This window comes from Marmota flaviventris, chromosome 10, assembly GCF_047511675.1.
Source record: "Marmota flaviventris isolate mMarFla1 chromosome 10, mMarFla1.hap1, whole genome shotgun sequence".
NCBI classification, from domain to species: domain Eukaryota; kingdom Metazoa; phylum Chordata; class Mammalia; order Rodentia; family Sciuridae; genus Marmota; species Marmota flaviventris.
Genome location: NC_092507.1, coordinates 28,190,351 through 28,216,583, shown reverse-complemented (window position 1 = coordinate 28,216,583; position 26,233 = coordinate 28,190,351). Strand labels below are relative to the sequence as shown.

At 39.1% G+C, this 26,233-nt stretch overlaps 1 protein-coding gene across 4 annotated transcripts; it reads left to right on the top strand.

Moving 5' to 3' along the window:
- The first annotated feature begins 28 nt into the window (after window positions 1–28).
- Window positions 29–24,452, top strand: Meaf6 (MYST/Esa1 associated factor 6). 4 transcript variants are annotated; one of them, XR_003582993.2, is made up of 10 exons: window positions 29–160; window positions 738–827; window positions 971–1,084; window positions 1,162–1,277; window positions 4,913–5,000; window positions 5,155–5,200; window positions 17,523–17,715; window positions 21,737–21,794; window positions 22,417–22,450; window positions 22,945–23,043. XR_003582993.2 is itself a non-coding variant. In XM_027937297.2 (9 exons), the coding sequence occupies exons 1-9, from the start codon at window positions 71–73 to the stop codon at window positions 22,951–22,953; spliced, it is 780 nt and encodes a 259-aa protein (XP_027793098.1). In that variant the 5' UTR covers window positions 29–70; the 3' UTR covers window positions 22,954–24,452. The 4 variants fall into 4 exon arrangements, 3 of the variants coding, with proteins under 3 accessions (XP_027793098.1, XP_027793099.1, XP_027793101.1); XM_027937297.2 differs by lacking the exon at window positions 21,737–21,794 and having other exon boundaries at window positions 22,945–24,452; XM_027937298.2 differs by lacking the exons at window positions 21,737–21,794; window positions 22,417–22,450 and having other exon boundaries at window positions 22,945–24,452.
- Window positions 24,453–26,233: the final 1,781 nt, after the last annotated feature.

Sequence of the window (26,233 nt, the reverse complement as noted above, 5' to 3'; positions counted from 1 at the left end):
TGGCGGGCGGCGGCGGCGCGCAGGGACCGCCCCCAGCCTCGCGCCGCCGCCGCCGCCGCCTCAGCCCAACATGGCGATGCACAACAAGGCGGCGCCACCGCAGATCCCGGACACCCGGCGGGAGCTGGCAGAGCTCGTGAAGCGGAAGCAGGAGCTGGCGGTGAGCGGCTGGGGCCGGGACACCGGCCTGGGCCCCGCGCTCGCCGCCGCCCGCCGCGCAGGCCGTTGGTTACGCCAGGGCGAGCGCGGCGGGCTGGGGCCCGGAGCGCGCTGCGCGGCCCTCCGGCAGCTCTGCTGCCCGGGCTGCGGAGCCCGCGGGGAGCGGGAGGCGCGGGGCGGAGGCCGGGCGGGCTGCCGTGAGGGCGCCGGCTGGCGGTGCGTGAGGGCGGCCGCGGCTACGGCCGCGGGCGTCGCCTCGGTGGGCATCGGGGTGGGAGGGAGGCGGCGGTGGGAGGGTCTCCCGGCGCCCGGTCTGGCCGCCGAGGGTGGGGAAAGCAAGTCCATTTCGGTGCTGGGAGGCGGTGGCAGGGGATTTTGATGGACAGGGATGTGATGTGTTTGGGAACATCTGGAAGGTGACAGGCGAGGGGAGAGGACCCGGGCTAGGGAATTCGGATTGTGACGTGCACCCAGGGTCCCACGCATCCTGCGGCTCGGTCCCCCCTGCCCCCCCCCCCCCCCCCGCGCTTTGGCTTGCGCAACCGGGAGGCTCATCTCACCTGAAGCTGCCCTTCCAGGTTTCCATAGCAACTGCAGCCCGCGCAGAGGGGAGCCCGTGGATGCTGAAAAGCTGCTCACCCTTGGCTCTCCTGGTAGCGACACCTTTAGTAAGTGGGAGTGGAGACTGCCCACGTTCCGTCTCAGACCTGCTCTTGACACTCAGGTTTCCCTTTGGAGTATATGCAGAATTTTGCCTGTGTGTGCGTTTTTCTGAGGACAGGCTCTATATATTCCATTCTGTTCACCAAAGGGTTCATCATCCCCAAGAGGTCTGGACTGTCTTTGGCTTGGACTACCTGGCACTCCCCATATCGTCTCTCTCTCCACAAAAATGTGTCCGTGTGGACGAGCTTGGCTTTACAAGGTTGATATCAGGATTTCATATTATCCTTAATAGCCACATTAAAAAGACTTTCCGTGACCTTGTTTTTCCATCTCTAGGAAACACTGGCAAACTTGGAGAGACAGATCTACGCTTTTGAAGGAAGCTACCTGGAAGACACTCAGATGTATGGCAATATTATTCGTGGCTGGGATCGGTATCTGACCAACCAAAAGTGAGTGTCAGAAGCCAGTAATGTTCCTGTTGTGCCCTAGTAATATTTGTTTGGAGGACAGTGTTCTTGGTAGCAACTTTGCAGAGAGGCAGTGGTAAAAATGATGGTATGAAAAGAGGTCTGGGTTTGAACTTGGCTTCTGGCTCACTTCTGCCACTGCCACCACCTCACTGAGTAACCTTGGACAGAGCCCACATCTGTAAATGGGGAAGTTGGCCCTATCAGCAGAGTTGTGTGAGGTTTAAATGAAACACAGCATATGCCAGTACCTTATACAGCAGCACTCTATTGGTATTTTCCACATTTCCACCCTCAGTTTGCCATACCTGTATGCCAGTTTTACCCCTATTTATTTAATAATAACTATTCTGTAAAAAATTTCTAAAGTTTTGGAAAATTTTCAAACCTAGAAAAATTGAAAGAATATGGTACATGAACATTTTTTATCCTTCATCTATACTCACAAATTGTTAACATGTTGCCACATTTTTGCTGTTATGTGTTGTCTTCTCCTTCTGTGATATAAACACCTGCATATACTTAAGATTTTTTAAAAAATTTGAATAATATTTTATTATTTGAAATGATTATAGATTCATGGGAAGTTGCAAAAAAATGGTATACAGAGGTCTCATGTACCCCTTCACTCAGTTTTCCCCAGTGGTTGCATTTCATGTAACTGTAGTATATTATTAAAACCCCAGGAATCAACATGGGTACAATGTGTATATATAGTTCTGTGGCATATTATCACATGTGTAGATTCATATAACCACAGTCAAGATACAGGGCTATTCTATCACCACAAAGCTCTCCCTCATGCTATTCCAGATATCATGAGACTTTGTACCTAATTATGCCAACGGTTACCTCCAGAGAACAAGAACATTTCTTCTACCATTGTATGGCTACACAATGATCATACTTAGAATATTAACAATGCTAATGCATTATTAACATTATGTGTAATGTTAGTAGTATCATCTGTTATAGTCTTTCTTCAAATTTCCTCAGTTGTCCTGAAAATGCTTTGTTTTAATCCAGCATCCAGTCAGTATTTCAGTATTTGTGTATTGCATTTGGTTATTAAGTCTCTGTAGTCTTAATATTTAGGAGTCCCTCTCTGTTTTTTTTTTTTTTTTTGGTACGGGGATTGATCCTAGCAGTGCTTTACTGCTGAGCCACATCCCTAGGCCTTTTTATTTTTTGTTTTGAGACAGGTCTTACTAAGTTGCTGAGGCTGGCCTTGAACTTGTGATCCTCTTGCCCCCTCCCAAGTTGCTGGGATTATAGTTGAGCACCACTGCTTCTGGTGCTCTCACTCTTTTTGTAGTGGTAGTCATGACATTGTCCCATAGAATGTTCTGGTCCACACTTTTCTTATTGTGACCTCATGAGCAATCCTTTAAAGATTTTTGGCAAAAACAGTGTGATTTGTGTGCCTTTTATTATGTGTCTGTGATCAGGAGGCACATACTGCCAGATTGTCTAATTATTGGTGCTGCTGAGATTGGGCATATAATATCTCTGCTGTAAAAGTTCACCTCCCATGGTGATTAGAAGGTTACTCTTTAAGATATTATGAATATATTGCTCCCCCCAAGTTTTTATTCAGTAGTTTTACTATATATTACTGATTTTACCAGCATTAGTTTTTATACTGGAAGTTGTAAAATGATGGTTTTCTAACTTTATTATTCCCTTTACATTTTTTGTTTCAAAATATATTTTTTAGTTGTCAATGGACCTTTATGTTATTTATTTAAAATGGTGCTGAGAATCGAACCCAGTGCCTCACACATGCTAGGCAAGTGCTCTTCTACTGAGCTACAACTCCAGCTCTCCCTTTATATTTATTGTTGGCATTCTGAAAGAAAAGTCTTAATTTTTTTTTATTCTGTTCCTTTTGTTCTCTCTCTTTTTTTCCCCCTTGGTACTGGGGATTGAAATCAGGGGCACTTGACCCCTGAGCCACAACTCCAGCCCTGTTTTGTGTTTTATTTAGAGACAGGGTCTCACTAAGGTCCTTAGTGCCGTGTGGTTGCCGAGGCTAGCTTTGAATTAGCGATCCTCCTGTCTCAGCCTCCCAAGCTGCTGGGATTACAGGCATACATCACCGGCCCGGCTCTCTCTCTCCTCTCTCTTTTTTGATTAATAGAGTCATAATTGAAACAAATTGGCCATATGTGGTACACATCTTGCTGAGGCAAGAGGATCATAAGTTCGAGAGCCTGGGCAAATTCAAGAGACCCTGTCTCAAAATAAAAAATGAAAAGGTCTGGAATGTAGCTCAGTGGTAGAACACCCCTGGGTTATATCCCCAGTACTGCAAAACAAACCACAAAAAAAAGCCAAAGTGAATTCAGTGTTGAAATCTAGTATTGTCACTTTTCTCTCTTTTTTATAGAGGCTTATTTTTAGTGAAATATATACAAATAAGTACACAAGTCTTAAGTATACTGCTCATTGCTTTTACATAATGTAAACATACTCTTTGTTATCCTTTTTGTTTTCTTTGTCCCAACTGTAGAGCCTTCTTGAAATGTTTCTTTGTCCTTTTGACATAACTCTATTAGTCTCTGAACACTTGTACTTTCTGGCCCAAAAGAGGTCCTAGACTGACCATGTCCTTTTCTTGCCCTAGCCATTTCTCTAAGGAAACTGTTCTTATAAATTAGAAAATTAAGTTTATTTAATAAAGATACTGCATATCACTAGCATGTGCTGGATTGTGTTCTTTTTCTTTTTTAGTAGCATTACTGGTGATTGAGCCCAGGAATATTCTGCCTTTGAGTTAGATCCACAGCTCTTTTTATATTTTGTTTTGAGACAGGGTCTTACTAAGTTGCCCAGGCTGACTTTGAATTTACAATCCTGCCTCAGCCTCCTGAGTCGCTGAGATTATAGATTTGTGCCACCATGCCTTGGTCTGTGCTGAGGTGTTTTTCTTTCTTTACTTTTTTTTTTTGGTGCTGGGTATTGAACCCAGGGTTGTTTAACCACTGAGCCACATCCCCAGCACCCCCTCCCCCCCGCCCTTTTTTTGGGAACGTTTTATTTTGAGACAGGGCATTGCTGAGTTGCTGAGTTTGGTCTCAGACTTTCAATCCTCCTGACTCAGCCTCCCAAATTGCTGGGATTACAGGCATGTACCACAGTGCCTAGCTGTGCTGGTTATTTTTACTAATAAACATTTAAATAAATACTAAAGTAAAATGGGGAGAGGGGTTTGGGCTGGGTGGGCACCTGGTGCCCACCAACCACATATTGGCCGGGCATTAGTACACTGTATTTTGATGATAAATGTGCTCCAGGCCTCTGAGCCCCTTAAAAGATAGATAGATAGATAGATAGATAGATAGATAGATAGATAGATAAAATGAAAATATTTGTGAAGCAACTAAAATAATCTCTCTTCCCATAGTGAGGCATATACCATACGTTGGGAAACATTGCTATCTACTTAGGCATTCAACATAATAATTGTTTGGGCCAATCCAAAAGGATTGGAGGCATTCCTGTAAGGAACTTGATTAAAAAAAAAAAAAGTCTTTTTATATTTGCCCTGGACATCCCCAACTTGAGCCTTGGACTTAATTTGATGCTTATAATGAATTTCTTTTGTGTGCTTTTAGAAACTCCAATAGCAAAAATGATAGAAGGAATCGGAAGTTTAAGGAAGCTGAGCGGCTCTTCAGTAAATCCTCAGTTACGTCGGCAGCTGTAAGTGGTGGTGGTGGTGGCTTGGGGGGCAGTGTGTGTTTTCTGTGGTATGTAGTTAAGGAAGGTGAGTTTTCTCTTTCCCTTCCTATCTATATGGAAATGCTCTCCTGAGGTCTGTGGTCACTTTTCTAATAACTGGTGGCTTTTCTTTTAGGCAGTAAGTGCATTGGCAGGAGTTCAGGACCAGCTCATTGAAAAGAGTAAGTTTATGTTTTCACTTTCCTTGTCGGTTTATTTTTAAGCTGCCACAATCCCTAAATTTAACTTGTATCCAACTGTGTATCTGCGATCTGCATCACTTAATGCTCTGCCCTTTTCTTTCTAGAAGTTGGGAAGCCTTTTGGGCATCTTTAATCATGCCTTTCTTTGGAGGAAGAAACTACTATGCCCTTCTTGCCTCTTCTGTCACATGAAAGTTGGCTTTATTGCTCAGAGACACAAAGCTATATCTTTGCTCCTGATAAGTCTTTTAAATTCTTAGAGATTTAAAAAAAATTTATTTTATATTATTTTTTTAATATTTATTTTTTAGTTGTAGTTGTACACAATACCTTTATTTTACTTATTTATTTTTATGTGGTGCTGAGAATTGAACCCAGGGCCTTGCACATGCTAGGCGAGCGCTCTACCACTGAGCCACAACCCCAGCCCAGGGATTTTTTTTTTTAATTAAAAAAACTTTTATGGAAAGTTACAAACATATAATGAAATCTTAGAACTCAACCTAATAATTTTAAATAAATTCTAAGTAGTACCTATGTTCTTAAATATAAAATGGGGAATATGTGCCATTTACTTTATTTAAAAATTCCACTATTTTCTGTATGTAAGCCAGATGGTCTAATTTTGTTCTAATTTCTAGTGATGAGAGATAGATATGTACATTTTACTTGCTGAATCAGGCTCTCTGTAGCTGAATTGAGTATCCTCTCTGTGCATGGGATCACTTTGAAATATAACCTGTTTTTTGTATTGCACCTGTGTACTTCTTTCAGATGATATATCTTGTTGTAGGATCTAGTTCTCTAGTTTCCCTTGGGGCAGTGTTTTGTGGAAAAGGAATTTTGGTATTTGGGAATTATAACTACTCAGGGACTTCAGTTTCTCTTGTCTTATCTCATACACCTTTCCTGAACTTTAATCCTGCCTTTCCTTTAGACATTTCCATTTGGGTATTTAAACTCAAACATTTCATGTAAAACAGAACTGTTCTGTTTTCTTCTATTGTCTGCCTAATTTTTTTTGTTGTGATACTACTGTTCTCCCTCATTCAGAATTCTTTGACTCTTTCTGCCATCCTTATCAATTGTACCAAGTCCTTTTGATTTTTCCTTTACTATGTATGACTCTCAGCTGAGTCTTATTTAATTTTTTCAATTAATACCACCTCTCAAGTGTAGAGGAACTTTGTAGAGTACCAAGACTAGTTAAAGAATATGCTGGATCTCTCTTCTGAGTTGAGATGGAGTGATGTTGGACTTCTCAGTTTTCACAGGAGCCTGTAATTCTTCCCCTGCTTATGTGATAATTCAGTATGTGACTCTGTACTTATTTTAGGATATCTATGCCCAAGCACTTCTCAGGAAAAGACTCTTAAATTAAGTCACTCCTTTCAGAAACTTGACTGAGACAAAAACTTACATATGAAAGATTTTCTAAAGTGTACGCAGGCCATTCATTCCCCTAAAATCTTTGTTCTGGATGGAGCCACCTGCCTGGGTTGCATCATAATTGCTTTTCTTAGTTTTTTCCCAAAAAGTTATTTTTTGCAAAATTATATACTTTGGTCCCTTAAAATGTCATTGTGTTGTTACAAGGACATTCCAGATGTTGTTTATTATCAAAACTGACTCCTGTAGGAATAGTTCTCCCTGGCTGGGCACAGTGGTGCACGCCTGTAATCCCAGCAGCTTGGGAGGCTGAGGCAGGAGAATTGCAAATTCAAAGCCATCCTCAGCAACTCAGCGAGATCCTGTCTCTAAATAAAATATAAAAAAGGGCTGGGGATGTGATTCCCTGGGTTCAATCCCTGGTACTAAAAAAAAAAAAAAAAAGGAATAGTTTTCCCTAAATACTTGTTTTTTTCTTTTTTAACTGAAAAATCTCTTTTATTTTAATTTTTGTGGTGCTAGGATTGAACCCAGGGCTTGATGTGTGCTAGGCAAGCACTCTGCCAGTGAACCACATCCTCAGCCCTTTAAATCTTGTTTGATTGTTTCCATTTGTGTGGTCACTAAAATTCATAAGGGAAATTTGTGGTCTACCCCCTAGCCCAAGCAAGCAAGTAGGAATTTGTAACATGCATTTTGGGAATGAATCTCAGTGCTATATCCAGCTTACTTTCCTCTTCTGTTTATCATTGCTTTACTTATTCATTTATTCTTATTTTATATTTATTCTGTTGGATTGCATTATATGATTCTTAGTAAGCTGCCTTGAATTCCTTTTGGAGGAAGGCCGAATATACTGAATTAAATGAATAATGGAGTTCATTAATTCAAATGGTCAGAGCCCTTTTACATAACCCTCTTTATCCCCATATTGGGGATTGAACCCAGGGGTGCAAACTGAGCAATATCCCTAGCCCTTTCTATGTTTTATTTTTGAGAGGTCTTTCCAAGTTGTCCAGGCTGGTGTCAAGCTTCTTATCCTCCTCCCTCAGCCTCCCAACTAGCTGTAGTTACAGGTGTGAGCCACTGCTTCTGGCCCTTTATTTTTATTCTATGGCATTCTATTTCACCATTTTCACCATTACCACTTCCCACTGCTAGTTTTTAAAATTTTATTTTTATCTAGATTTTAACTACCGTGTGTTTAAATGTAAATTTCTTATTTATCTGGATGGATTTATTTTATTTTTTAATTGGTCCATAGTAATTACACATTTATTGGGCACATTTCATAATATGTGTGATATTTCATTATGTTTACAATGGGTAACAATCAAACTTGAGTAATTAGCATATCCATCACCTCAAGCATTATCAAAATCCTTTTCTTCTGGCTATTTTGAATAATACATTGTATAGTACATTAATATGAATACCTAATATTATTAGTGAACCATAGTTACTCTACTGTGCAGGAAAATATGAGAACTTATTCCTACTGTCCGTAGCTTTGTACATGTTGTCCAGCCTCTCCTCAGCCCCGCTCCCCACCCCACTCTGGTAACCAACTTTCTGTTTTCCAGTTCTATGAGATCAACTTTTGTGAAACCCAAATGAATGAGGTCATGCCTGATTTGATTTTCCTCTGTGCCTGGCTTATTTCACTTAGCATAACATCCTCTAGGCTCATCTATGTTGCCACAAATTACAAAATTTCATTCTTTTTAATGGCCAAATAGTATTTCATTGGACTTCTTGAAACAGTGGTTTGGTATTTTTTATCATTTCTTGAAAATTTCATCTGTTACCTTTTCAGAGATTGCATTTGCCCCAAGCCCTCTTTACTTTCCTTCTGATATCTGATTAAATGTATTTAAACCTTCTCGTTTTAGCCTTTATTTATTATTTTTTTTACTATCTCTTCTTTCATTTTTGCCTCTGCTTTCTCATGAGTGCTTTTTTCCCTGACCTATCTAACAGTTCACTAGTTCCCTTTAACTGTTTGATCTGTTGTTAAACCTTCCCTTGATTTTAAGTCCTTTGTTTTTGCAATTTTAATTTCCATATGTTCTACTTATTTAAAAAAAAAAAAAAAAACATTTAACTTTTTCATATCTTTCTCTACAGCTATTTTATTTTATTTTTGGTGCTAGGGATTGAACCCAGTGCATGCAAGGCAAGCATTCTACCAACTAAGCTATATCTCCAACTCTCTCTACAATTATTTTTAAACTTGTCTTTACTCTGTGAAAATTATCAGAATCACAGTGGAGTCACTTGTATCAAGCCCTGTCAATAACAGAAAAATAAAGCCAAGAGGTTATGAACGAGGGGATCTCATGTACATACGTTTGAAAACAAAAACTATCACAAAAGACTTCGAGAATCACAACCTTGCAGGAAGGCCACCACAACCTTACACAGAAAATACTTCTGTGAGAACATCTGTCCAACCTTAGACTGACGCCACCCTTGCTATTGATCCTTGTAACCAAGAATAGTTGATCCAGAACCCTCCTTATTTTGCCTTTAAAATCTCCCCCTTGCCTCATCCTGTTTTCCAATCAACCTAGGCATTAAATTTAATTAATTAATTAATTAATTTTGACAGTCCTAGGAATTAAACTCAGGTCCTCAAGCATGCTGGGCCAGCACATAACCACTGAGCTGCATTCCTAGCTCTTTCTAGATCTCTTTGAGTATGCTCATATGACATTTACCATGTCACACATCTTCCCATTGCAGGCTCTTCTGTCTTGAATAAATTTATTAATCTTTGGAGAGTCTTTTTCTGTTTGTTATTTAGGATGACAACCTCTTTAAGTATATTAAGCATTGTCACTTTGTATTCTGTTTAATTTAAATCTCTGAAGTCTTTATGAATCTGTTTGTTTCTGGGCCTAGTGGTGCCCACCTATAATCCTAGCTGCTTGGAAGGTTTAGGATTGAGAGATTGAGGCCAGTCTGGGCAATTTAGCAAAACTCCTCCAAAAAAACAGGAGCTTCTTTCTGATATCTGTTGTTTCTGTTGGTTATTGTTTGTGAAGTCTACTTTCCTTGTGTACTAGGTAATCTTTGTGTCTGCTCATTTTAGTTAAAAAATACTGTGTTTTTTGGGATATATGTCAGAATCCCATTCCAAGACAGACCTAGTATACTAATTCAAGTTCCTTATTTTAAATGATAGGGTATTTATATATAACTTCCACATATCCTTCTGAATGCTTTATTTATTATTTTGTGGTATGGGAATTGAATCTAGTTCCTTTCTTATATACTTTGTTTTTTTATTTTTATATTTTACAGAACTGGGAATTGAACCCCAGGGGTGTTCTACTGCTGAGCTCTATATCCAGCCCTTTTAAATTTTTTTTTAACATTTTTTTTTTTTTTTATAATAGATGGACACAATACCTGTATGTGGTGCTGAGGTTCGAACCCAGTGCCTCACACATGCTAGCCAAGCACTCTACCAACTGAACTACAACCCCACCCCTAATTTTTTTATTTTTTAGACAGGGTCTTAACTTAGTTGCTGAAGCTGGCCTTAAATTTGTGATCCTCCTGTCTTAGCCTCCTGAATAGCTGGAATATCATATATATAGATAGCCTGGTTTCTTGTATACTTTGTCTCTAGATTACTTATGATACCTAATGCAATATAAGTGCTGCAAAATTGTTTTTGTACTGTATTGTTTAGGGAATAATGACAAGGAAAATAGGTCTTTGTGTGTTTAATACAGATTCAGGTTTTTTCTGAATATTTTCTTTTTGTGGGGGCATGCTGAGGATTGAATCCAGGGGCATTTAACCACTGAGCCACTTAACCAGTCTTTTTTTTTTTTTTTGTATTTTATTTAGAGACAGCGTCTTACTGAATTGCTTAGGCTTTCACTAAATTGTTGAGGCTGGCTGTGATCCTTCTGCTTCAGGCTCCCAAGCTGCTGGGAATTCACCACGGTGAATGGATATGAATCCATTCACTTGAATATCCATGGTGCACCACCATGCCTGGCTGTTCTGAATATTTTCTGTCTGCAGTTGATTGATTCCTCAGAAGTGGGACCCAGGAATGTGGACTACATTAGTGAAAAAATTTGAGGGCTAGGAAAGGTACTGTCTTCCAGAGAAGACTTGTGTTTGCTTCTGGTTGGTGCTTGGGCCTCTTTAAGCCAGGTTTAGTGCTTGAGGGTCCCTGGAAGATCCAGATGATTCAAACCAAGCTTTAATTCCATGAGAGGAATTGTCTACTTTCTCTTTTATCCCCTCTCCCCCTTTTTTTTTGTACCAGAGATTGAACCAGGGGTGCTTTACCACTGAGCCACATCCCTAGCCCTTTTTTAGTTTTTAGTTTTTTATTTTTATTTTTTTATTTTGAGACAGGATCTCACTAAGTTGCTGAGGCTGGCCTTAAACCTGCAATCCTCCTGTCTCAGCCTCCGGAGCCACTGGAATTATAGGTATGCACCACCAGGCCCATTTTACTTCTTTTGTTTTATGTAGAATCCCTCCAGTGCTTCAGAATTTCTGAGAAACAAGTCTGGTGAGATGAGTTTTGTGTTTTTAATGCCTTTGATTTTTGATAGGAATGAAATAAACATTCTTTTAGAATTTTGCCTTGCATATTCTTTTTTTTAAATATTTTTTTTTTAGTTGTAAGTGGACACAATACTTTTATTTTATTTATTTATATGTGGTGCTGAGGATCGAACCCAGGGCCTCACCCATGCTAGGCGAGCACTCTACCGCTAAACCGCAACCCCAGCCCTTGCCTTACATGTTCTTAGATGTCCATGATTTTGGAGTTTTGCACTTTGGGAATTTTATTTTAAACCATTTTGAAAAACTTCCTCAAAAATGAGATACTTGTGCTGGGGCTGTAGCTCGGTGGCAGAGTGCTTGCCTGTCATGTGTGAGGCACTAGGTTCCATCCTTAGCACCACATAAAGACAAATAAATAAAATAATTTTTAAAAATGCAATACTTGAGGGCCTGGGGTTGTAGCTTAGTGGTAGAGTGCTTGCTTAGTGCAAGGAGGCCCTGGGTTCGATCCTCAACACCACATAATGCAATACTTGACGGGTGTTGTGGTGCAAGCCTGGAATCCCAGTGACTTGGGAGGATGAGACATTAGAATCTCAAGTTCGAGGCCAGCCTCAGCAACTTAAATGACATCCTGTCTCAAAATAAAAATAAATAAAAAGGGCTAGGGATGTAGCTCAGTGGTATAGCACCCTTGGATTAAATCCCTAGTACTGTCCCCCAAAATGCAATGCTTTCTACTATCTTTGGTTTCATATGTATCCAGGCTAGAAAGAAAGTGTATTTGCATCATCCCTAAAGAGGACTTTTTGCAAATTTATGAAGCATTCTAAAAAGAATAAAGTAGAAGAAAAGGAAAATAGGCAGATTTGTGTCTGGTTTCCTTTGAAGGATCAATAATCTCTACTGTTTGTTTTAATGAGCTTCTCTGAACCAGATCTCTCTTCAGCATTTATTTACATCATTCAAGTAGGTAAGTATGATTCTGGATAGTTTTCCTTCTCCTCTAGGCTTTTCATGCTGATTAGAAGTTACACCTTTAATAGCCATTCTTTTCTTTTAGTAGCTAGACTTTCTCATTTGTAGATTTATTTATTTATTTATTTCGGATAGAATGCCTTTATTTTATTATTTTATTTTTTTATGTGGTGCTAAGGATTGAACCCAGTGCCTCATACATGCTAGGCAAGCACTCTGCCACTGAACTATAGCCCCAGCCCTCATTTGTAGATTCATTAATCAAAATCTGATCTTTGCTCAAAGAACAAGTTGCTTTTTAAAAAAAAGTTTTGAATTTTTTCAATTGCTGTTGGACAACAATTTATTTTATTTATTTATGTTTTTATTTTTATGTGGTGCTGAGGATCGAACCCAAGGCCTCACACGGGCTAGGTGAGCGCTCTACCTTTGAGCCACAACCCCAGCCCCACTTTTTTTATTTTTAATATCAGTGAGAAACACATGTTCATGTCTTGCACAGTGACAGCATCATTCAGTGGAGTGATTGACTTTCTGCTGCACTTGGAGGTATTGTGACCTGCTCCTGTTATGAGCATGCTTCTTGTGTTTCTATGAGCTAAAGAAAAATGTTTTTCTTATTTTGTGGTCTTACTTTGTATTTTAATAGCACTTAGTCTCCCCATCCCTCTTATAAACCACTACCAGCCTAGTAATCCTACAATACAGGTCTGTACAAAGAGCTGAATATTGATCATTTTATGTCATTCAGAAATTCCTGGTAGCTTTCCCTTGTTCTGTCACAGTTGTTTCACTATATATAGTCTTCACTCTATTTAGAGTTTGACTTGCACGTTTGTAGATCTCAAAGGTATCAAGATTTGAGCACTTACTAGGTTCCAGACTCTGAGCAGTTTCTTTTGTTTGTTTATTTATTTTTAAGTTGTAGTTTCACACAATACCTTAATTTTACTTATTTATTTTTATGTGGTGTTGAGATTTCAACCCAGGGCCTTGCATGGGATACCTCTGAGCCACAATCCCAGCCCCTCTGAGCAGGTTCTTTACTTGCATTACCTTCTTTAATTCTTAGAGCTGCTTCCTGAGGATAGGTGTAGATTGCAAACTCCATGAAAGCAGGGACTGTTGCCGAAGGACTGTGTCCAGCTAGTTCCTCGCCCATGAGAGAGATTCAAGTGTTTGCACATGAGAGGAAGAATTCCTATTTTGCTGTTGGGGGAACAGGCTCAAAAGGTTAAGCAAAAAGTCATTTCTTTTCTCTGTCACCTTATACTGTCTTCCTAGATGAAGTCTGACAAATATGACTTATTAACCTGTCTTTCCATTTTACCTTCCATTTCTCAGGCTCTCTATTTAATTCATTTGTCCCTTGTGTTTTCTTACCTATGTACCTTATCTTGTGCTTTTTTGTACTTTTTTTTTGCTTTTCATTTTTCAAATTCTAGGTTTTTTGTTTTTTGTTTTTTTTTTAATATTTATCCAGGCCCTCAGTTACAACTAAGCTATATCCCCAACCTCAAAGTCCATTTTAAATTCTAGTCCCTCAGTGAAACTTTTTCTGAACAATATACTTTTCTCCGGCTACTATGGTATTTCATGTCCATATGAGTCCTTTGAGGTGTCCATTATTGCCTCAGGTGTTATCTTTTCAGAGATGGGACACAAGTGAATTCTCCATCATAGGACTTTGATAGGATTGAAACTGTTTCCTAAGTGTACTTATAGAATGTGAGTGACACATTCATTTACTTAGTAGTGCCACAGCAGCTTGCCCCAAATGAGAAAACAGTTGGGTTTTCCTGTCAGTGTCTTTAATAGAATTGCAGCATGGACAGAACTTGCTGTGTCTAACTTGCCTTTCTTGCCTGTCTCTTATATTTCAGTTATTCCTTTTCTCTTCCTGTATCCAGCCCACTTACTTACCCAGTCCTGTGTCCCTTCTGCCATCCTGTCTCTGATGCAAAGCTTTGTGGCCTTGTGCCTTGTCAGCCTTCTTCTCATCAACCAGTGCTTTCACAGAGTTGTACTTTCAGAAATGATTTTTTTTTTTTTTTGTCTATGGGAAAGGAGGGCTGTCTTGACCATCCTTCTCCTTAAATTCAGGTTTTATATTTCATTAGTTTTTTTTTTGTTGTTGTTGTTTGTTTGTTTTTAATGTGGTGCTGAGGATTGAACACAGGGCCTTATGCATGCTAGACAAGCACTCTACCAGTTGAGCTATACCCCCAGCCCTCATTAGATTTTTTTAAAACTACAAAAGTAACCCCTTCTTATTGTGGTAAGTAATTTAGTCATGTAAAAAGTTACTCCTACTTCCATCCTGACTTTGTGAGGTAACTGACATTAACAGGTTGGTATTAGCCTAACACATCTTTCTGAATGACTTATTGGTCATTTATATATCTTTAGAGAAATATCTATTCAAATTCTTTGCTAAGTTATTTTAATTTAATTTTTTAATACTTTGCCCAGGCTGGCCTTGAACTTGTGGGCTCCAGTTATCCTATCTCAGTCTTCTGAGTAGCTGGAACTGGGGGCCCAACTTTTCCACTGTGCCAGGCTCCTTTGGTAATTTAAATTTCACTTTGTATATCTTTTTTTTCTTTTTGGTACTGGGGATTGAACCCAGGGCCACTTTACCAAGACCTATATCCCCAGTTCTCTATTTTTTATTTTGAGACAGGGTCTTGCTAAATTGCTTAGGGCCTTATTAAGTTGCTAAGTCTGGCCTTGAACTTGCAATTTGTGATCCTTCAGTCCTAGCCTCCCAAGTTACTAGAATTACAGGCATGGGCCAGAGTGCCCAGCTCTGCTTCATTCTTTTGCATGTAAATATTTGGTTGTCCATTGTTGTTTATTGAAAAAATTTTCATTGAATTGCTTGCCTTATTGCTCTTTTCAAAAATTAATTGACATTAAAGGTACAGTTTTATATCTGGATTCTGAATTCTGTTCCCTTGATATATGTATTTATCCTTCTGCCACTATCACACACTGTTGATTACTGTAGCTTCAGTAGGAAGTTTTTAGAATCTTTTGGTAATATTTGCTTATTTAGGTATTTACGTGGTGCTGGGGATCGAACCCAGGGCCTCAAATGATAGGCAAGTGCTTTACCAAATAGCTATCACTCCAGCCCTGTTTTGGTAATTTTTTTCTCCCCAGTACTGGGGATTGAACCCAGGTCTGTTCCACTTCTGAACTACATCCCAATCCCCCCCTGCCTTTTATTTAATTTTTAATTTTGAGCAAGGGTCTCAGTAAGTTGGTGATGCTGGCCTCAAACTTGGGCTCTTCCTGACTCAGTGTTCTGAGTAGTTGGAATTACAGACAGGTGCCACATACCTAGCGTTTTGCAATAATTTTTTTGTGTGTGAAATCAGTTTTGAATTTTAGAAGGGTGGGATACTTTTTCTGGTTTCATAGCTCTAGAGCTCCCTCTTCTGTTGCGTTTATGAAATGTGTTCAAAATAGTGTATGATTTCTGAGATCTGGCTGTTTCTTCTGATATTTTGGGAATTTTTTTCCCTCTACTTCTGGTGTGCTTTCCATACAACCCCTTCTGACAATCAAAAAAAAAATTTTTTTTTGAGGGGGGGGATACTGGGGATAAAACTTAGGAATATTCTCCCTCTGAGCTACATCCCCAGTCCTTTTTTATATTGAAATAGGGTCTTGCTAAGTTGCTGAGGCTGGCCTTGAACTTGCAGTCCTCCTGCCTCAGCTTCCTGAGCAGTTGGAATTATAGGGTATGCATCACTGTGCCTGGTCCTTTTGACAGTTTTTAGCAAGAGATAATGCATTTATTTATGGTCCATTGATGGTTGAGTAAAGTGAAAATCTTTCCCCCATCCTTATCCATTAAGTTTCAAGAAACACTTTCCTGGGGCTGGGGATGTGGCTCAAGCGGTAGTGTGCTTGCCTGGCATGCGCGCGGCGCTGGGTTCGATCCTCAGCACCACATACAAATAAAATAAAGATGTTGTGTCCACTGAAAACTAAAAAAATAAATAATAAAAAAAAAATTAAAAAAAAAAAAAAAGAATCATTTCCCATTCTTTAAAAAAAAAAAAAAGAAAGAAACACCTTCCTTCTGGGCGTGCTGGCGTACACCTGTAATCCCAGTGGCTTGGGAAGGTGAGGTAGGAGGATTGCAAGTTCAAAGCCAGTCTCAGCATCTTAAACAACTCAGAGACCCTGTCTCTAAATAAAATATAAAAAAAATAAAAAAGGGCTGGGGATAGGGCTAAGTGGTTAAGTGCCCTAGGTTCAATCCCTGATACTAAAAAAAAAAAAAAAAGGAAGAAAAAAAAATTTTTCAGGAGAAACTAGTATATATTAAAATGGAAAGAAACTAGTGTTTTTTTTTTCCAAAATATGTTTAATTTAATTTATTTTTAAAAAATTTCCTTGGGCTGAGGATGGAATTCAGGGCCTTGTACGTGCTAGTAGGCAAGAGTGCTACTATTAGGAACATCCTTAGCCCTAAAATCACCTTCTCCCCATACTGGGGATTGAACTCATGGGCACTCTATCACAGAGCTACACCCCCATCTTTATTTGTTTATTTATTTATTGAAAGGATCTCACTAAGTTGCTGAGGCTGTATTTATTGATTGAAAGGATCTCACTAAGTTGCTGAGGCTGGCCTCAAATTTGTGATCCTCTTGTCTCAGCTTCCTGAGTTGCTGGAATTACAGGCATGTGCCATTGCACCTTGCTAATTATACTCTTAAGAATAAATGCATACTTAAAATGTTCTTGAGCTTGGTTCTGTTTAATTAGTATAACAAGTGAACTTTTAAAATAGGGCTCATATGTCAGGTGAAGAGTACTGTTACTGCTTTTTCAAAACATTCTTGGATTGGGAATGTAGCTGAGTTTTAGAGCACTTGCCTAGCATGTGGGAGGCCCCATAAATAAATAAATAAATACTTACGACTTCTTGAGGTAATTTAGGGAATGGACTTTTCTCCCTTTTTGGTATGTTTTTCGGGGCAGGGGGCAACTTTGCTTGATAGAAAGATTTTCTGTATGATTTGGGTAAAGAATCAGGGCCAGCTGTGGGCAATTTTGTCAAGATCATCCCTTGTCTCCTGGAGACCTATCTAATATTTTCAGTCACACTTTTTGTATAATTATTAACCCCATTATTGTATTCTATGTTTAAATAAACTTTATGCAGGGAGGTTATCCTGGTTGTATGTTCCCAACTCCCAACTGTCCTTAGACCTCTTGCCCCTGGTTACACTGTTTCAGATTACATGTCTTTTAGGAACTCTGATAACTTTGTATCTTCTCTGTCATTTAGCATGTATGCTCAAAAAACTCTTTCCAGATAATGGACCAGTTGTCTGAGGTTTTTGGGGGATTTGTGTTTTATTTCTTCCAGGGGAGCCAGGAAGTGGGACAGAAAGTGATACTTCTCCAGACTTCCACAATCAGGAAAATGAGCCCAGCCAGGAGGACCCTGAGGATCTGGATGGATCTGTGCAGGGAGTGAAACCTCAGAAGGCTGCTTCTTCTACTTCCTCAGGGAGTCATCACAGCAGCCATAAAAAACGGAAGAATAAAAACCGGCACAGGTCAGTGACAGGGACTCCATTCCCAAAGCTTCCGTGTACTTTCCTAGAGTAAAACACTATAGGATTGTTTCAGAGCCTTCTACTGTGGATGGGCAAAAATTCCTTTGGGCCAAATGAAATGGGCTAGTGTTCTCTCTCAGGGAGGACTTGGGTGGGTATCAGAGTAACCCTGTATGATTCGGGTCAAGGGTCAGGGCCAGCTGTGGGCAATTTTGCCAAGATGGACTCCAGGGCATCCTTTCCACTATTGCTAGTGCAAAGTGTTATTCTCTGAAAATCTTGTTTAATATGGTAAATTTGGAATCCTGTGAGAAGAGAAAATGGGGAAATAGAAATGGAATCTATGTAATGTAGTTTGAAACATGACACTAGGAAGTTTTGCAAAGCTGCAAAGTTAGAGGCTTTTCATTCTGATTCCTGCCTTATGAGAACCGATGTGACTCGTCTTTTTTCTATTCTAATTACAAATTTTTTTGATTGCTTATGGTTTTTCTGTTTTGGTATTTCTCTGCAATATGCTAACTTCAGATATTGGAAAACAATATAAAGCCTATAAAATATGACAGTGCCTTCCTAGAGAACATTTGTCCACCATGTTTTTTGCAGTACATAATGAGTTAGGCCTGACATCAGTGGACAGAGAGGATTTTTAGCTTTTCTGTCTTCCAGAGAGGATTTTTAGCTTTCACTCTCTCTGGGGTATTTACACAGCTTCATTAAGAGAGGGTAATAAATAGTTTCTACAGTGAGGAATCTTGTCCTGGCCTCATACCTTCTGAGAGGCATGGAAACTGGATTTGCATTGACTGGCTTTGTCCTACTGTCCTTGGAGGCCTGCATGCAGAAAAGGTGAAAGGGGCATGCAAGGGTTGGGTGGGGTTCCTTGTCCTCCAATTGGCTTCGATATTGTGTTATTTTAGAAACCTGTAGGATATTCCTTCATGCACCCACGGTATTAAAACTGTTGGCTTTATGGATATGGATGGGGATATGTAGAATTTATTCTCACTGGTTTGAACCTCTTTGGCATTAGCTGATTCTTTAATTCACTTAAGAATGTTTTTTGTTGTTGATGGTAATGGTGAAATAGTATTTCCTGCAAATAGTGACAAAGGACTGCTGCTTAACATTTTTCTGCAAACCAGAAGTCACCATGCCAGCCTTAAAACTGTAGTAGGAAATAGCAAAATTTGCTTTCGCTTTTTTTTTGGGCTATGGATTATTTGACCACCGTGATGGTATTGGTGCTGGCTTCTAAACAGCAGATACTTATACTCTTAAAAAATTCATTAATTTATTTTTTGTTGTTGGGATCAAACACAGGACCTCATGCTTGCTAGGCAAGCACTGTTACACTCCCCTAGCCCATTAAAGAAATATTTTTAAATTGTCAAGATAATTAAATATTATGCTTTATGATGCTTTTATTTAATTTACTCCAGTGGGCTTTTTTTTTTTTTTCTTAAATGTGTGTGTGTATGTGTGGTACTAGGGTCCAGTGTCATTTTAAAATAATTCTTTTCCTATTTCAGAGTCTAGAGTAGGGACAATATTCTTGAAAAAAAAGTCTGTGACTTTTTCCATTACTGATAAGTTTACTCTCTAGACAGCTATTTATTTCGGGTAATACTTCATTTTCATTAATGACCTGACCATTAGTGACTGAAGATTGATAAAAGGGAATTGGAGAGGCATGAAACCTAATTAACTTTCTTCTTGAAGTTTTCTAGTAAATTTCCATAGGATCTATATTTCTTGCTTATTCTTTCCTCTGCTGGCCTAGGAACTAATTTCTCCCAGAAAAACACTAGCATTTATAAAGATTTTTGTGTTAGTTATTGCTTTCATCAATGATGTCTCCAGTTCAGACAGCAGGGTCCTAATTTTTATTGCTTTCCCTGTCTTTCCTTTCTCCTTAAGGGCTTATCTGCCTGAATGAAGGGGGGACCTGATTTGCTTTCTTTCTTGGGAAACCAGGTTCAGGACACCTTAGTAGCACCTTAGGGGCCAGTTAAGATGCTTGGGTTCCTGCCATCTTTAGTGAGGAGTTGTATCTGGCCCAAATCCCTTGCCCCTGGTGGATGGCTTAGTGGTGCTGACCGATCAGGGTGAAGATGGAGTAGGTCATCTAGGCATATTGGTAGGTCAGCACCCAGTACATAGTTGTTTCTCCTCCAAGGTGCTGATAGTAGACTATTTTAAGAAATGTTTGAGTATACTATATGCGAGGTACTGTCTAGTGGTGAATTAAGATGGTACTTTAGCAGAAGGAAATAACTTGAATTTGCCCTCTTCTGGAATATGAAAATTTATCAGTTTTTCAACATTCATAAATGATCAAATGAATGCTTACATTTGTATGTTATCTGAACAATAATTAAGTCCTAGTGTCTTTAAAGAAAAAATTGAAAGAATAACTCACAGCTGTTAGAGTTTTACTACTATAGCAAGCCCAAGTTTAGCCAAGATTAACCAAGTACACTCTTATTTATATATTTATTTCCAGTGCTAGGGATTGAACATGTTAAGCACATACTCTACCAATGAGCTACACCCTGTTTTTTAATTGTCTTTTTTTTTGGCGGTGGGTACTGGGGATTGAACTCAGGAGCACTCAACCACTGAGCCACATCTCCAGCTCTATTTTGTATTTTATTTAGAGACAGGGTCTCACTGAGTTGCTTTAATACCTTGCTAAATTGCTGAGGCTGGCTTTGAACTCACGATCCTCCTGCTTCTGGCTCCTGAGGCTCTGGGATTATAGGCTTGCGCCACCGCACCTGGCTTGTCTTATTTTTTTATTGTCTATTTTAGTGATGAACAAAATTAAAGTCAGGCTGAAAGTAAAATGTTTTTTAATTCCTGGTTTGTACACTGTATGCTTTCCCAAATGTCATAAATGAAACTATTGCATAAGGGATATGGCAGTTAAACTTCCAATTTCACTCTTGTAAACATGGTCTAGGAGGAAAGCTCTTTGCATATTGTTTTTGCCCCTTTTCTACAGTGTGAAAGGCACTGGAGTCAGCTGTGGAGCTGGTGTCGTGCTCCAAGTTGATGTTTGCTTTGGGGCTCTGCCCGGACCATCATCTGTTATAGCAGTGATGGCACAGAATGGCCTCCTCTCTACTGCTCCCTTCCAGATCCTTGAGGCTGGGGTGCTTATGGATGCCACCTTTCCTTTGTTTTAAAAAGTGTTCTAAAAAAAGGGGGGGGGGGTGTTCTGCAGACTTTGGTGTTAAATGTCACCTTGATATAAACAATTAATTGTCATCACCATCTTATGGGGCCGAATAGTGTTTTACTCTTCAGTTTCTGGAACAAGACTCAACCCTACAGCATGTTCATTCAACCCCTGACTTCTAGGATGAATGCTGTAGCAATGGAGCACCAGCTTCCTGGACACATTTAGAACATAAAACTTGAGTACAAGTTGCAAAATGTTTTCCTTTTTTTAAAGTTTAAAATGTTTTTGTCATCTTACTTTAGTGAAAGCCTATTATGCTGAGTTTTACAAGCACCTTTCATTATATGACTAAACCTTTCTTTCTCTGTTTCTTCTAATGCCCTAATTATATTTTATGATACAAATATTTTGAAAGTTCTAACTCTGAATCTGGCAGCTAATAAAAAGGCTCCAGGTGTCTGTAGTTTTCTAATGATATAACTTTTTCTTTCATAGTCTATTCTTTTGCTGTGGAATCCGTTGAGGGAAGGGATTCTTCTGACCACAGAATCTTTGGTGCTTTCATGTTTAAAACTTACGGCTTAAGATCTTAAAGCTGGTTTTGTTTCTATAAATCTTGCTAGGGTGGCTAATCGACTAATTTATTCAATTAGTGTATTAATTTCTATTGCTTTCTTCCTTTCAAATGCTGCCCCTCAGCCCGTCTGGCATGTTTGATTATGACTTTGAGTAAGTTTGATTTGAATTAGTATTTGTGCTGTGTTTTTTAGTGTGTAGACACCAGTATGCCTTTTTGAGACCTTTCTAACCCATAGTTTATCTGTTTAATTGTAGGTATGTATATTAGGTTAGGCTGGGAAGTTTTTTTTAAAAACAGAAAAACGTGATGGAGGTAACATTTTATTTAATAACTTAAGCAAAATTAAGTAAACTTCACTTTTATGCATTTTAATTTCTTTTTAAATAGATAACCTTTAATTTATATTTAAATTGATTTTCTGGCTTTGCTTCATAAGGAGATTAATAGTTAAAGATTTTGATATTTTGCTTTGGAAAGATTTAAAAATTGAAATTCATGTAATTTCTTTTGTGTTTCATGTCCAGAAATACAAACTCCTAGTCTCTCTTCTATTCTTAATCACCACATGTCTCAGTAATTTTCAGTGATATAGTTATAAAGCTAACATATTAACATAGAGCATGCCTTCTTAATCCAATCTCTTTAACATGTAACTTTGGAATATTTTTAAAAGATTAAATGACTTTTGCAACTGCTGTATATTTCTTTTTAAATTATCCAAGTTTACCTTATGGCAAAAGTATCTGCTCATATTTTTTAATACTTGCTTAATAATATCTGGGTAAACAACTAAATATGACATAGTCTAATGAAGAATGTGGATTTTACTTAACCAAATAGCCTTTGTTATAGCTTATGCCCTATGCAATAGCTAATTGTTGGACCCTTTTTCTGTAAATTAAAATGCAAATATCTTTTATCTTTCCTATCACAGAATTGATCTGAAGTTAAACAAAAAACCACGAGCTGTAAGTATCAGCCAGACTACTTCAGAAAGGCTGGAAATTTTGTAGATGATTAGGAAAATGTATCATCTTCAGAGTCTGAGTGTCTCTAATCTGGGTCACACTCTAATTTTAAAGTCTGGGATGTCCATTTGTATATACTGCAACTTTTAGATAATATTTGCTTTATTTTGGAGAAAGAGCAGTTGCGCATATTTTTACTGAAGAAAAATTCCCTCTGATTAAATAACAAGTTGTTGATACTAACTCCTTTTTTTGGGGAGGGCTGGTGAGTTTAGGTCTAGCAAGAGCAGAGTTGATGTTTCAGTTGATTTTCCTTGTAGACTCAGAAGACAGGCCATTTTCCGTTGTGAAATGTTCTACATTACATTTGAGATATCTTGGAGTATAGAACAATCCCCTAGCACAGTTGTTTGTGAGATTTTTTTTTTTTTTTTCTCTAGATTGAAATGAGTGTTTTGTTGAGTAAGTTGAGATTTTTCTTTCTTTCTCTTTAGGACTATTAGAAGACTCATTAGTGCAGAAGCCTCCAGGCTGTAGAGCTCTGCTTCCCTTCTCCGACCTCATACAGATAAAGATAAACATCCCTCACCTGAGTGCGTGGCCATCCACCTCTGCTCTCCCAGACCCAGTGCCTGTGACTCTGAGTAGTTTGTTCTAAATGTTGTGACAAACAAGTCATTTCTGTAAGACATCGGATCATTTGCTTTGTGTCATTTTTAGTAACAGAGCTGCAAGAAGACCAAGACATGGTTATAATCGCAGCAAGTTGTTAACTGTGCATTTCTCCCTTCTTAGAATGAACATTTTTCCCCAAACTGGCTGCTGCCAGCCACATCCGTGATCCCTGTTGAGAAATATTCTCTGGTTTTCTTTTATGCTAAGTAGAACACAAGTCACAATGATGTAGGCTGTAAATATCTGGCATTCTTTTACTTTGTTGTGTTTTATTTTCTGTTGTTATTTTACCATCTCATTTGCTTTGGGGACTTTTTGTAATGCCTTTGTACAGCTCATACCTTCCTGCCAACATATCTGGTAATCTATTTCATGCAGTTGCCAATATTCCAACTGAAAATAATGTGGCTTACCATAGTAAAATGGGAAACTTGGCTCTTTGTTTTCTTGCAGGAGGAAGGTAAAGAGTGTTTATTTAAAAATTATCTATCTTAAATCTTTGAGTTGAAAGCAGTTTCATGTTCAAGGAACAGGAAAAGCGGAAAAACACAAGTTAAAATCAGTTCTTTTAAAATAGATATTTTTATTCTTTTGTATAAATAAAATTTCACAGGCTTTGACTTCTCATGCTTTACTTTTAAACCTGAGATTGTTTTTTTACTTATTTATTCATATCATGCCTTATTGGAAATTTCTTTTTTCCCATCTTTTTGTTAGTAATCACCTGATTAAATATTGCTGTAAAAATCACCAAGGGAATGGAAAGTCTCAAAATTCCACCAGAAGCTGATAATGTAAGGTTCTTGAGCGGAGTGAAAGGTAGCATCAGCAGAGCCAGCACTGCCCCAGGGACATTGTCCTTGCAGGGGTCAGTAGGCAGAGGAACTTGCTGATGATTGTGCTTGATTCAGTGCAGTGGTCACCTACTTTGGCAGCAGATTGTAATCACCTAGGAACCCTAAAAATGCTGATGTCTGGGCCCCACTCCCAGAGACCCTAGGGTCCATACAGCCTGCTTACTAGGATTTCTTTCAAAGGGTCCTGGTGATGCTGATAAGAAGCCATGTGGAGAGCCACTGCATTAGGAAACTGAATACTTTGATTAAGTGTTATGCTGTGAATCATTCTAAGATTTGGGCCTTGCCTTTCCGTGACTCTATTTAGTCATAGTCCTTTATGTATGCCCATCTCTTTGTAAGAAGAAATATGTTCATTGTGATCTCAGTGGAGCTGAATATGGATGGCATCTGTTATCAGAACAAAGCTGCCTTTTCAGGTGTGCAAAAGCTTTCACTTTTGTTCTCAAATAAACTTTTTTTTTTTCCTCTGTGATGATTTAGACATCTTTGGCTATGTCTTTGGCAACAGAACTCCAATGTTGCAATGTTTTAAGGAAATAGTTTCTTAGATTGTTCCTTTAAAACAAAAACCTTGAAGTATTCTGTGTCCTTCTTTGTCAGTTCATCTCCTTTTCCAAGAGGGAAGAGTGGGATTTCCTGGACTTTCCTTACCTCTGAGGAAAGTGCTGAGCTGACTTTAAAATATCTCTGACACTCAGAGTTTGGCATTTGCTAGAGATGCAGTAGTATTGTTGTTTAAAAGGTATGTTATTTATTTTGTTCTATTTATTTTTACAATGCTTGGGGTAGAACCAGGGCCTCAAGCACATTTTACTGCTGAGCTACACTCCCAGCCCTTCTAAAGATATTGTTTAAAAGATATCTGTGCCAGGTATGGTGATACACACCTATAATCCCAGTAACTCATGAGGCTAAGGCATGGGGATCACAGGTTCAAGGCTAGCCTCAGGAATTTAGGGAGGATCTGAACAACTTAGGGAAATCCTATTGCAAATTTTTAAAAAATTAAAAGGACTTGGGGATATAGCTCAGTGCTAAAGTGCCCCTGGGTTCAATCCCCAGTACCAATAAAAAATAAAAGTGTATCTATGTGATTACACCTGTGTGTATATAAAAATCATGATTATGGGCAGGCTACTGGCTTTATAGCTATATAAAGTTTAACCACTGATTAGCAGACCTTTCAGTTTTCTTGTAAGTTGGCCAGGGAGGGATACTGGTCTGAGAGATTACTTAGTTTCCCTACATGGGGATATTTTAGAAAAAAGCACCAAGGGGTGCACCATTGTGCTTGTAATACTTAACTTTGGTTATTAGTTAGATTGCTTGTGAGTGAATGTGCCAACCTGAAGAGACATTACTGTCAGTGGATGGATAACATTGGTAGCATGTGGAAGGCTCTAGGTTCAGCACGGAAGAAAAAAGCAAGTCCACTGGGTGGCCTGTGTTCTCCCACTTTAGCCCTGCTGCAGCCTCTTAACTGGACCTTCTGTGAGGACCACTGAGAAGATGCTTCCTCCCAGGCCTGCCCTCACTGGCTCAGTTTTTTAAAAAAATATTTTTAGTTGTATAAGAATGCAGTCCCTTTATTTTTATGCGGCGCTGGGGTTGAACTCAGTGCCTTACATGTGCTAGACAAGTGCTCCCAGCCCTCAGTTGGGTTTTGAGTAGTGCTTTGCTACACATTATAGGTTACTGAACAAATTGGTTTAAAGAACTGGAGCTGATTGAGGAAGCTGTGTCCTGGAATATGTCCTTCCTTCTTCCCTTTTTTCCTATTCCAGAGGGACTAAAGTGGGAATGGGAAGACTGAGGGGGCCGTACATGTTTGTTTCTGCCATCTGGGTACACTTTCTGTTCTTTACATTTCTCTTAAACGTGGGAATAGGTTTTCCTTTGCTCCTCTTAGTAGATAGGACATTAGAATAAAAAGTCAAGGCCCTTGTAACATTTTTGTCTCCTACTAGGAGCATAGTGCCAGCGCAGAGTTTCCTGGGAGTCTCAGGTGAACTCGGCCCCTCTGAGGACTGGGAAAATGGTTCATTCTATTTAAATGTAGAATGTTTGAAACCCATCATACCGAACAAGTTGAAGTTGGAGAGCAGGAGTAAACCACAGAGTAGAAGCCTGGAAGCCATTTGGGGCCTAGGGGAGGGCTATGGGCAAGGCCAGTGGGAACCGATAGAGCAGGGCCTTCAAAGCTGCTGTGGTGATCTGGAGAGGCCATATATCTTAGGGGCCTTGGAAC

What these genes read in the sequence shown, in the direction of transcription:
- Meaf6 (XM_027937298.2), top strand. Translation starts at nt 71, where the DNA reads ATGGCGATGCACAACAAGGCGGCGCCACCGCAGATCCCGGACACCCGG. An exon ending in AGCGGAAGCAGGAGCTGGCG is followed by an intron (nt 161 to 737) that starts GTGAGCGGCTGG and finishes CTGCCCTTCCAG; the next exon opens with GTTTCCATAGCAACTGCAGC. An exon ending in CGGTATCTGACCAACCAAAA is followed by an intron (nt 1,278 to 4,912) that starts GTGAGTGTCAGA and finishes GTGTGCTTTTAG; the next exon opens with AAACTCCAATAGCAAAAATG.